At 41.2% G+C, this 12,569-nt stretch overlaps 1 protein-coding gene across 6 annotated transcripts in view; it reads left to right on the plus strand.

Annotated features, from left to right (window-relative positions):
• Positions 1-8,877: 8,877 nt before the first annotated feature.
• SETDB1 (SET domain bifurcated histone lysine methyltransferase 1) overlaps positions 8,878-12,569 on the plus strand; it is a 29,911-nt gene continuing 26,219 nt past the window's right edge. For 4 of the 6 annotated variants that reach the window (XM_059930442.1, XM_059930461.1, XM_059930471.1 and 1 more), the window contains exons 1-3: positions 9,021-9,164; positions 10,085-10,355; positions 11,051-11,202. In XM_059930442.1, coding sequence (XP_059786425.1) covers positions 10,096-10,355; positions 11,051-11,202 — 412 coding nt within the window. In that variant the 5' untranslated portion in view covers positions 9,021-9,164; positions 10,085-10,095. Of the gene's footprint in view, positions 8,950-9,020; positions 9,165-10,084; positions 10,356-11,050; positions 11,203-12,569 lie in introns of those variants that run through there. The other 2 variants (XM_059930451.1, XM_059930453.1) reach the window with 2 other exon arrangements.

A 12,569-nucleotide genomic window follows, 5' to 3' on the forward strand; every position in this document is an offset into this window, starting at 1 on the left:
ACTATGAAAAAGCCTGGTAGACCTCCCTTCACAGGAGATTTGAAATCTTTTATACAGACATTTATGAAACAGACTTTTTATTATTTCACCTCCCTATTTCTCAGCCTTCTCACTCTTGCATTCCACAATAGGCACATGAGGTTAAGTTGAGAATAATAACAAGGATGAAACACAAGCCAGTCTGTGTTGTTCCTATTCAGGAAAATAGTTACCAAAGTGGGACAGAGACAGGTTGAACTTATTGATTAAAATAAGGCCATGGGTTTCAATCCTCCAGTATCTAATATTCTTAAGATAAGACAGTTGGCCATAATTTTATGAGGTAATGTAATATAATATCATGATGCTTGGTAAGGTGCATCTAAAACTAGAAGCCCTCCTAGAGGTGGCCCTAGGAAGTCCCTTTAGTTATGCAAATATAAGGCCAGCAGGAACCTTATAAGGTAAGAGTCTTACAGGACCTTTTTAGTGTGTGAGGTTTTATAAAAGGTGATGCCCTGGGGCTTCCCTGGTGGCACAGTGGTTGAGAATCTGCCTGCCAGTGCAGGGGTTGCGGGTTCAAGCCCTGGTCCGGGAAGATCCCACGTGCCGCGGAACAACTAAGCCATGCGCCACAACTACTGAGCCCGCGCACCTAGAGCCCGCGAGCCACAGCTACTGAAGCCCATGCGCCTAGACCCCGAGCTCCTCAACAAGAGAAGCCACCGCAATGAAAAGACCACGCACCACAACGGAGAGTAGCCCCCACTCGCTGCAACTAGAGAAAGCCCGTGCGCAGCAACGAAGACCCAACGCAGCCAAAAAAAAAAAGCTGATGCCCTTCTCAAGCAGGCAGAGCTCTGTGGTAGAGGGGAACAAATTTGCCTTGGGTGAGCCCCTTAATCTCCCTCAGCCTACATTTCCTCATTTGCTCATTTATAAAATAACATCTAGTGGGTTGAAAAGAGGCCCTCAAAATGATATGTCCATGTCCTTACCCCTGAAATCTATGAATGTGACCTTATTTGGATAAAGGGTCTTTGCAGATGGAAAGTTAAGGATCTCAAGATGAACTCAACCTGGATTAGTGGGGTGAGCCCTAAATCCAATGACAAGTGTCTTTATAAAAGACAGAAGAGAAGACACAGAGAGAGAGAGAGAGAGAGATGAAAAGGTCATGTGAAGATGAGAGCAGAGATTGGAGTTCTGCAACCACAGCTAAAGAATCCTTGGTGGGAGCCATCAGAAGCTGGAAGAGGCAAGGAAGTATTCTCCCCAGAGCCTTTGGAGGGAGTGCAGCCCTGCCAACACCTTGATTTTGGACTTCCAGGCTCCAGAACTCTGAGACAAAATTCTATTGTTTTAAGCCACCTAGTTTGTGATAATTTGTTATGGCAGTCACAGGAAGTTAATATATAATACATGATGATGATGATGATGATGAGTGTCACAATCAGCATCCCAGGGACCTTTTAAGAGAAAAGAGAAGGAAATCATAATGCCTACTCTCCAAAGTCTGAAGTTACGGAAATTTGGTAGAGTGAACTAGGGCTAACCGGCAGGAAAGTCTATAAGACAATTCACTAGAAGGAAAGGAGGCATCTAGGCCACTGACCAAGGCTCAACACAGGTTTGGCTGAAGAGAATTGGTTCTAGCACAGTAAGTAATAGAGACTAAAGCTCTCAAGTCCAGCCAGGCTGGCCAAATGTTCTAGGCAACAGTGACCTCGCACAGGAATGTGAACTAAGAGAGTCATAACCTTGGAATCTAAGTGTGGGGCATCACTTGGGCTTGTGCAGGGACTTGTACCAGCATGCAGTCACTTCAGAGGAGACTTGTATCCTTGGGACCATGCTGAACCAGGCTTTAGCAGCAATACGAAATGGTATGGAGACATAACTCTAGCCATGCACTGTTAGCAGAGACTTGATAATTGTCTGTGTTCCTGATTCCTGGAAGCAGGGCTGCCCCCCTGCTTGGCCTGAGTAAATGCTCAGGATTATTTGAAAATGGAGGCAGGGAAACTGGAGCCTTCCACTGGAGATACTAGACTTTGCCTTCACCAGAACAGATGGTGCTGTATTGGTTAAACTGGAGAAAGAGAGAAAGAGATGATTGTACCCTTATTGGATGAAAAGAAATTCAGGGCAAGGTGCAGGTCAGGGTAAAATGAAAGCAGATTAAGATTGAAGCAGTACTTGAGGGTTACATGTGTTCCCCTCCAGAAGCTCAGAAATTAACCTTTTCTCCGCCTTCTAAAATAAAATGCAAGACAAACACATGGTTAATGAGAGCATCCATATATAGTCACTAGAGAGTGACAGGTTTGATTGTTATCCTACTTTCTCCAGTAACCTATCCAAGGGAAAAAAAAAATGCATCAGTCAGAAGAAATGGATCATATGTGGAAGCAGAAAAAGAGGAGCAACCCAAGGCAAACTCACACAGGGCCAGTGTGAATGCTGTTCAGGAAAGAAGGCAATTAGCCATTGGACAGCTGAGTATTTCTAGGCTCAGTAGCCAGATAGTCCTTGGTGTGGACATTCAGGGAGCTGCAGCCCACAGACCTTGGGTCTGTCTGGTTTTATTGCCCACATTACCTCTGTTAATCTGGTGTCCTTAAACATTCCTTTCACTTACCTTAAACTGGCGGCTTAGAAATCCAGTGGGTCTGCAAAGAAGTTTTATTGGGCCAGACCCCCTCCAGTGTAATCTACAAAGCGTGTGTGGTTGTGTGTTGGGTTTTATATTTGCTTTTTGAGTTGACATTTTAAAATTATTATTGTAAAAGTAACAAATGCACATAATAAAAAATTTTTTTTTCAATCATTACCTAAGGATAAAAATGCAGAAAGTTCCTAGACATTGCCTTGTTTCCCAATCCTTCTTTCTAGAGGTAACTGCAATTAAAGTAGTTTGTTTTTGCATATATGTGTATCTTTCCAGACATTCTTCTTTTCTTTTTATTTTTAAAGTAATATTTTTGAATAAACTATTTTCATGTTTCAAAAATCAAAAGGTATAAAATGGTGTACTGTAAAAACTCTTACTCTCACTCTTGTCCCCCACCCTTCCATTTGCCCTCTTCAGAGACAACCAGTGTTAATTTCTTAGGTATCCATCCAGTGATATTTTATGTATATGTATAAAAATGTATATTTTTACTATTATTTAACAACTAATAGCATGGTGTATACCATGTTCTGCACTTGTTTTTCTCATTTAATAAAGTATCTTAAAGATCACTTCATATTAATACACAAAGAGATTCCTTAGCCTTTTTTTAAAAACACAGCTGAAAAGTATGCCCCTGTTTCGGTGTGCCATAGTTTGTTTAACCAACCCTTGCTGATGAAAATTTATTTTGTTTCTAAATATTTTGTTATTTCAAACAATGTTGCAGAAGATAATTTAGCACTGTATGTCATTTCAAGGGTATGTATTTTAATTCCTAGAATTTGAATGCTGATTCAGAGTATTGCAGAATTTACAAAATTTTTGAATTAGTTGTCAATATTCAAAACTCAGAAGCTTTCATTAAAAAAAAATATGGGTTTTTAAGTTCACTTGAAAAATTGGAGATCTGGCAGCATTGTATGTGTCACACAGGACAAAAATTAGCTAGAGCTAAATATCATCAACTGCTCCCTGTAGGTGAGACACGTATTTCCCAGGTGACCACAGTCCTCACTCACCCCATTTTGCTCCTTTACAATACTTTCCTGATGCCTGAAACCCTCTGAGTTTTTAATCCCTATGTTCCTTTGTTTTGATTCTGAGATCACACAGTAACCTTCAGATTATGATCTAATTTCCCCCAAGTCTGTCTCCAAGGAAAGGATCATTTGGCATTCCAAGGTTCTGGCCCCCATACTATGATTTCTCATGATCAAGTACTAAGTAGCATATGGTTGTGATTTTTCAACATATCACAATAGATTACAGGAGTGAATATGCTGAGCACACCAACATAAGCATTCCAATTGGTGTATCAGTTATTTATTACTTCATATTATTAAGCTGACAATAAGCTGTCTACTTCAATAATTTGTAAATTTTAATAATGTGAGTCATTTATATCAGGGCCTCATCATCTCTGACAAGAGTTAGTCTTCAATACTTAACAAAAACGAAGCCAGAGCTTGGCTCCCTAAATATTGCCCTAGAAAGGATTATATAGCTCAAACCTGCCTTTCCTATAGTGCTTCTCAAATTTTAGTGAGCAAACAAATTACTTGGAGGTCTTATTAAAATTCAGATTCTGATTCAGTACATCCGGAGTGGGGCCAGAGATTTAGGTTCTCTAGCAGGCTCCATGATTGCATGTTTAGCAACAAGTCCTTAGAAGACACTACCCTGAGTCCCACTGCTGATCTACTGAACTGATCACTTCACCTCCTCAGGGCAATGAAGAAATCAGACTGGAATGTGATGCTCCAAATAGCCCCTGTTTCTCTTCAACATCCCCATTCCTCATTTCCACCCCCAGCCCACCCACACACACATCAGAAAGCTGAAGGAATCTAACTAATAGAAACATAATCAGGGCAGAGCAAAGATTTCCCTTTAATCATCACACATTACAGAGCACCGCATGTACGGGGCAATAGGTCAGTTGCTAGGGGAAACAAAGATGATTAAGATAGGAACTCAGCCTTGAGATGATCTCAAACCAGCAGAGGAAACACACATACACAGATAACAGACAAGTGGAAAGGAACTAAGGTAACAGAAGAACAGAGGCAAGAGTTAATTCTGCAGGGGGTAAATGATGGTCTAGAACAATGATTTTTTTTTTTTTTTTTTTTTTTTGGCTGTGTTGGGGCTTTGTTGCTGTGCATGGGCTTTCTCTAATTGCAGTGATCAGGGCGTACTCTTCCTTGTGGTGCGTGCACTTTTCATTGCGGTGGCTTCTCTTGTTGCAGAGTATGGGCTCCAGGCGCGCGGGCTTCAGTAGTTGTGGCTCGCAGGCTCAGTAGTTGTGGCATGCAGGCTCTAGAGCGCAGGCTCAGTAGTTGCGGGGCAGGGGCTTAGTTGCTCTGCGGCATGTGGGATCTTCCCGGACCAGGGATTGAACCCGTGTCTCCTGCATTGGCAGGCAGATTCTTAACCACTGTGCCACCAGGGAAGTCCCTAGAACAATGATTCTTAAACTCTGGTCCCAGTACCAATGGCATGGGCATCAACTGGGAAAATCTTAGACATGCAAATTCTCAGACTCCACCCAGACCTACTCCAAGTGTGGTGTGGGGACAGCAATCTGTGGTTTAACAAGCCCTCCGGGTAATTCTGATACATACTAAAGTTTGACAACTGATGGTCTATGAAAACTTCACAGAGAAGACATTTGAGTTGGACCTTAGAGAATTAATATTTCACCAACAGAAAGGGAAGGGTCATTCCAGGATATAGATCACAGTAAACAAAAGTATGAAGATATATAAGTGAAATGCATAAACTTGTTGGGTAAATAGCACATAATCAGGCGTGTGAAAGGAGAAATGGGAAACACGGCCTGAGAGGTAAATTGGGGCCAAATTATGAAGAGCCTCAAATTTTATACTGTAAAGTTTAAACATAAAGAAAACAGTTTTAAAGCAGGGGAGTGACATGATCAGAGCTACTGATAGAACTGATCTACAATAAGGCCTATCAATTAGGAGACTATTTTGTCCTGGCAAGAAATAAGATCTAGGGGACTTCCCTGGTGGTCCAGTGGTTAAGACTCTAGGCTTTCAATGCAAGGGGCGCGGGTTCAATCCCTGGTTGGGGAACTAAGATCCCACATGCTGCGTGGTGTGTCCAAAAAAAAATAGAAAGAAAGAAGAACAAAATAAAGGCAGTAGAATAGGAAAAGAAAGGAGGAAAAGATATAAAAAGCATTCATAAGCTAGGATAAACAAGCTGTATTGTATAAAGGTTTAAAACCACAAGCTGTAAGGCCAAACTGCCGTGCTCTGACACTTTTTAACTTTGTGGCTTTGGGAAATTTATTTAATTCTGTGCCTCAGTTTTCTCATCCATAAAAAAAGAGACAATAATATATACAATGGAATGTTATTCACCCATAAAAATGGATGAAATCTTGCCATTTGAGACAATATGAATGGATCTGAGGGCATAATGCTAAGTGAAGTAATTCAGACAGAGAAAGATAAATACTGTATAATCTCATTTATATGTGGAATCATTAAAAAAAAAAAAGACCACCAAAAACCAATTTGTACAGAGAACAAATTGATGGTTTCCAGACATGGTGGGGGTCGGGGCGGGGGGGGTTAGGTGAAATGGGTGAAGGGAGTTGAAAGGTACAAACTTCTAGTTATAAAATAAAGAAGTCATGGTGATGTAATATACAGCATGGCTACTATAGTTAATAATACTGTATTGCATATTTGAAAGTTGCTAAGAAAAAAAATCATAAAATTTCTCATCACAAGAAAAAATTATGTATGGTAGCATGTTAACTAGAATTATTTTGGTGATCATTTTGCAATATACACAAATATCAAAAAAATTATTTGATACACCTGGAACTAACATAACGTTGTAAGTCAATTATACCTCAGTTTTAAAAATTTAATTTAAAAAAAGGAGACAATAATAATAGTTCCTACCTCATAGGATTATTATGAGCATTAAATTAATGACTGTAAAGTGCTTAGAACAGTGCCTGGTATGAAGTAAACACTCAATAGATATCGTGTGTGTGTGTGTGTGTGTGTGTGTGTGTGTTTTATAAGGAGTAATATGTCTAAAATTTCTAGCTCAGGTTAGAAAATAATACGATCATGAGGGGAGTCTGGAATATTCTGAATATCAAATATCTAGAGGAGACATTTATTTCTCTGTACCTCAATTCCTGGTGTCTTAACAATTAGAAATAGGCACTTAGCGTGGTCCCAGGAAACTGGTGGGCAGGTGATATGAGCATAGGTGAAAGTGTGGTTACCAGGAGAGGATTTTAAAAACTCTGATGATCCCGGCTGCTCAGGGCCTATTTCCAGTCTTACAGAGCAGGTTCTGGGGACTTCCCTGGTGGTCCAGTTGTTAACACTCCAGGCTTCCAATGCTGGGGGCACGGGTTCTATCCCTAGTTGGGAAACTAAGATCCCACATGCATGCGGCACGGCCAAAAAAAAAAAAAGGAAGGAGGTTCTGTTTTATACTTTTTAAATGAAGTTAGATGCAGTTAGTGTAAATATAGCTGAACAAATTAAAGCAATAATGAGAGTCTGTGGTAGTCAATAGTGCTGATTCATCAAATACATCTGCTTCTCCCTCCTTCCAGAGATGAGACGTGACTGTTCTTCCTGGCCCCCTTGTGTTTGGGTAGGGCCTTATGACTCATTCAAGCCAATGAGGTGAAAATTAAAGTGTCCTGAGTCACTGTAATTGCCAACGTGAGACCCTCTAGTGTTCTCTCCTTTTGGCAGGACAGCTCATCAGCCTGGGTTTCTGAGTAGCTATCATGAGCAGAGCTCCACTGTCAACTTTCTAGAGATGATTATGCGGTGTGAGCAAGTAATATGTGTTTTTGTTTTAAGCTTTTGGAGTTGTTTCTGCACGTAGCATAGTCTATCCTGATACAGATACTATTTAAACACATATCAAATTCTTAAAAACTAAACAGTTACCAGGGACTTCCCTGGTGACGCAGTGGATAGGACTCCGTGCTCCCAATGCAGGGAGCCTGGGTTCAATCTCTGGTCAGGGAGCTAGATCCCACATGCATGCAGCAACTAAGAGTTCGCATGCCACAGCTAAGGAGCCCACCTGCCGCAACTAAGACCTGGTGCAACCAAATAAATATTTTTTTTAATTTATTTATTTATTTTTGGCTGTGTTGGGTCTTCGTTTCTGTGCGAGGGCTTCCTCCAGTTGCGGCGAGTGGGGGCCACTCTTCATCGCGGTGCGCGGGCCTCTCACCGTCGCGGCCTCTCTTGTTGCGGAGCACAGGCTCCAGACACACAGGCTCAGTAGTTGTGGCTCACGGGCCCAGTTGCTCCGCGGCATGTGGGATCCTCCCAGACCAGGGGTCGAACCCGTGTCCCCTGCATTGGCAGGCAGACTCTCAACCACTGTGCCACCAGGGAAGCCCCCTAAATAAATATTTTTAATAAATAGTTAACAAATAGTCCTAATGAGGGTGTGGGGGAAGAGATACTTTCACAGATTTGCTAGTGGAAGCAAAAATTGTTTCAACCTTTTGAAAAGTAATTTGACAGCAGATCCTAATAAAAATGGGAGAAAGTACATTATTTTTTTACTCAGATTCCATTTTGGGGAATCTCTTTCACAGAAATTAAAGTACTACAGCAAACGGATGTTAATGTTTATTGTTGAGTTATTTGTAGTGCCTAAAAATTGAAAACAATCTAAATTCCTAAATATGGTTTAGCCATATTATGAAATATTATGCAACTGTTAAAAAGACAACTTTTATCCTTTTTATTGACTTCATGTGATGTCCACATGTTAAATGAAAACAAAACATAACAAAAAAATCCACATGTTTGACCTTGTACACCCAAGCCTAGAAAAGTAAGCTGTTTTATCTCAAAGGAGCAAGGGATGGTTAAGTGATGGGGTGGAGAGGAAATTTTCATATTTTTCTTATTACATCTTAATATTCGACTTGTTACAATTTGTACAACTTACGTAATAAAACAAACTCAAGTAAAAGTGAGAAACAATTCTAAACCTAAGAGTGTTTGCCAACTGAGCCTTTACACAATAAACTTAGTATTGCTGCCACCAGTTGGGGGTGGTGGAAGAGGCGGAGCTTCTGTAATATACTCTAGGCCACGCCCACTTTACCCGGCCAGCCGTTTCTCACGTGTGCCCTGGAAGGCTCTGCCTCGACGCATGCGTACTCGCCTGAGTTTGCCCAGCCTTTGAGGGGCGCCCTGCACCTTTGGGTTTGACCCCGTCAGGCTACCGTCGCGACAACCGGAACGGCACCTCAGGTTTGCTTCCGGCGTCTTTTTTTTTTTTTTTTTTTTTTTTTTTTTGCTTCCCCTTCCCTCCCTCACGCTTCTTCCCCTCCCCCTGCTCCCTTTTCCCTTTGGTTTCGTTCTTTCCTACCGAGGCCGACCCCTGAGTCGTGAGTCTGGGCTCTGGTTGGTGAGAAAGAGCCATCATAGCTGGAAGCTGGGAGGTGTGGGAAATACTGTTAATTGAGGTATTTGGAGACCAAGGGCTTGTATGGAATGTTTTGTTTGTGGTAGGAGGTCGGGCGAGGGTGGGAAGGAGGTCTTCCCCGGGAGACTAGCGGGGGCGGGGTTGAGCTGGCTTTGCGGGTGGGTGGGACGCACCCCTAAAATGGATAGCGCGGGGGTGGGGCGGTGTGTGGGCCAAAGAAAAATGGAGGCAGTGAGAACTGGCGCTGGGGTCGCACGGCGTTATGGCATCAGTTTTGCTTTAACCGTTTGATCGAAAAAGCAGTTAAAACACCAATGTGAGTTGTATGTGGGAGTATTTGAATTGTCGATTTTAGGTAGCCACGTTTTTATTCCCAAATTGCTTTATTTCCTTTTACTTTGGGGAAACCTCTGCTGCAAGCTTTTGTGTCCTTAAGTATTATAGACTTTTCAAACAGGAAATTTCCACACAAAAGCAAAGTAATGTAAGGGGAAAAGTAATTAAAGAGAAAACAACGAATTAGGGAGTTGTAGACCAAACCCTCCCCTCCAGGTGGGGAGTATTTGTTCAAATTAGGCAGAGCGTGCAAACAAAGATTTATCTCATTAGTCAGTTAAAGAACACAGACCACAGAAATATCTTCCTCAATAAATTGGTTCTCTTCAGTTTCCTAAAACATTATTTTCGGTAGCTCCCTGTTGCATAATATATGTCTTCCGTGCCCTCTCAAACTTTTACATTTTATTCAGGCCGATAGTCTATAGCCTACAGGAGATGAGAACTCTACAAAATCTCAGCTTCAGATACTGGAGAATGGGGAAAGAGAATATAGAATTAAACCTAACTACGTATATTTGAGTAACAAGTAGCGGAGTAGGAATGAGTTTTATTAGGGGACTGAAATTCTCTATTGCAGTCATAATAACTCCAAAAGTAATTCTAGTTTCCTGCTCCATGTAGAGGACAACAGTATGTCCTCCCTCCCTGGGTGCATTGGTTTGGATGCAGCAACAGCTGCAGTGGAGTCTGAAGAGATTGCAGAGCTGCAACAAGCAGTGGTTGAGGAGCTGGGTATCTCTATGGAGGAACTTCGGCAGTTCATTGATGACGAACTGGAAAAGATGGACTGTATACAGCAGCGCAAGAAGCAGCTAGCAGAGTTGGAGACGTGGGTAATACAGAAGGAATCCGAGGTGGCCCATGTTGACCAGCTCTTTGATGATGCATCCAGGTAAGAACCACGTAGGAAATAGGAGGAAATCTACCTATTGGCAGACATTTTTAAAGTAGTATAATTGTTCATGACATTGTGCACTTTGTACTTTAGAAGGTACAGATATGTAGAACCTTACTCTTCCTCAAGGGTTAAGGACCATAATCTGACCTCACAACCACCCATATAATATAATATTCATCTATCAGAGGCTAATATGCTCAACAGTAGGGGAGTCCAAGTCTTGACTCCCTTCCCCTTCTTTATACTTCACTCTACTTCAGAGCAATTGTTTTGTTTTCTTAGTAGAATCATCTAGGGAGTGCATATTATAAAGACTTGCTGTTTTATGTAACTGAGAAGCTTTAATAAGTTCCTAGAGCCCTGTTTCTACTCCTAAACGCCCAGAAGATTTGTTTCTCCTGCCCTAGTTGTCACTTAGAACATATTTCCAAATAACAACAAGGTAAATAATGAGGTAAGGTTGAAAGGACCGTGCTTTGGGCTTATTTTGGATTTTTGAAGAACTAGTCTGGAAACCACTATTTAAACATTTTTCTATGGGATAAGCATTTAAAATTCAAAACAGAAACTCTTTGGAATATGGCCTGTTTAAATAGAGGTCAGTGTATACTGAAATATATATAAATTCTAATAGCTTTTACACCTGCTTCTGCTGGCTTTGACCTTTTCTACGTGTGTTCCAATATTAGGGCAGTGACTAATTGTGAGTCTTTGGTGAAGGACTTTTACTCCAAACTGGGACTACAGTACCGGGACAGTAGCTCTGAAGATGAAGCTTCCCGGCCTACAGAAATAATTGAGATTCCTGATGAAGATGATGATGTCCTCAGTATTGATTCAGGTAAGAGATGAGGCTATGGACAGGAAAGTCTCAGGATTAAAATTGAAACGTGGGAAGATGAGCAAATAGAAGATAAAAGAGAGGAGAAACCATTCTCACTAACTCCATATTCCTAACTGTTGGACTTGTCTGTTACAGAAAAAAAAAAATAGAAGATTGTTAGTATTGATATCATAGATTTTCACTTCTTGCTACTTCCTGATTGAATTATTCTCCTTTCCCCATTCTATGTAACCTGTATTCTGAATTCCCTTGCTTTTCTTTATAGGTGGCATTAGCACCTATGTATATATCTCAAAACAGATTATTTGGTTTTGTCTATTCTTTAACAGTTTTTTGTTTGTTTGTTTTTAGTTTATTAATTTATTTTTGGCTGTGTTGGGTCTTCATTGCTGCGCACGGGCTTTCTCTAGTTGCAGCGAGCGGGAGCTACTCTTTGTTGCAGTATGCGGGCTTCTCATTGTGGTGGCTTTTCTGTGTTGTGGAGCACAGGCTCTCTAGGCACACGGGCTTCAGTAGTTGTGACACACAGGCTCAGTAGTTGTGGCTCGCAGGCTGTAGAGCGCAGGCTCAGTAGTTGTGGCGCATGGGCTTGGTTGCCCTGTGCGACTTGGGTTCTTCCCGGACCAGGGATCAAACCCGTGCCTCCTGCATTGGCAGGTGGATTCTTAACCACTGCGCCACCAGGGAAGTCCCTAGTGTGTAAGTCTTAATGTCCACGTTATGTTTCATGTCTGTTGGATACCCCACCTAGGAGTGGAATTGCTAAGTCTTAGGTAAGTGTATGTTTGAGTTTTTAAGAAACCGCTATTGTGTTTTCCAAAGTGGCCATATCATTTTACATTCCCACTAGCAAAGTGGGATTGTAGCTTTTTTTTTTTTTGGCCATGCTGCATGGCTTGTGGGATCTCTGTTCTCCAACCAGGGACTGAACCCAGGCCACAGCAGTGGAAGCCGGAATCCTAACCATTAGGCCACTAGGGGACTCCCTCACATTGTGATTGTAGTTTGCATGTTCCTAAAGACATTGAGCATCTTTTCACATACTTATTTGCCATTTATGTATGTTCTTTGAGGAAATATCTATTCAAATCGTTTTGCCTTTTTTAAAAAATTGGGGTTTTTTTTATTATTGACTTTTCTAAATCAATATATAAGTCTTCTGACTTATTATACTTTAGGTACAATTCATTTATCAGATCTATTTTACAAACATTTTCCCAGATGTGGTCTTTTCATTTTCTTAATGGTGTCTTTTGAAGAATAAAAATTCTTAACGTAAGAGTTGAGGGTAGTTGGTTGGTTTGTTTTGCTTATGGCTATCCAGTTGTTCCACCACCATTTGTTGAAAAGACTATTCTTTTGGT

The sequence above is a fragment of the Balaenoptera ricei genome, chromosome 1 (assembly GCF_028023285.1).
Source record: "Balaenoptera ricei isolate mBalRic1 chromosome 1, mBalRic1.hap2, whole genome shotgun sequence".
Classification (NCBI taxonomy): Eukaryota; Metazoa; Chordata; class Mammalia; order Artiodactyla; family Balaenopteridae; genus Balaenoptera; species Balaenoptera ricei.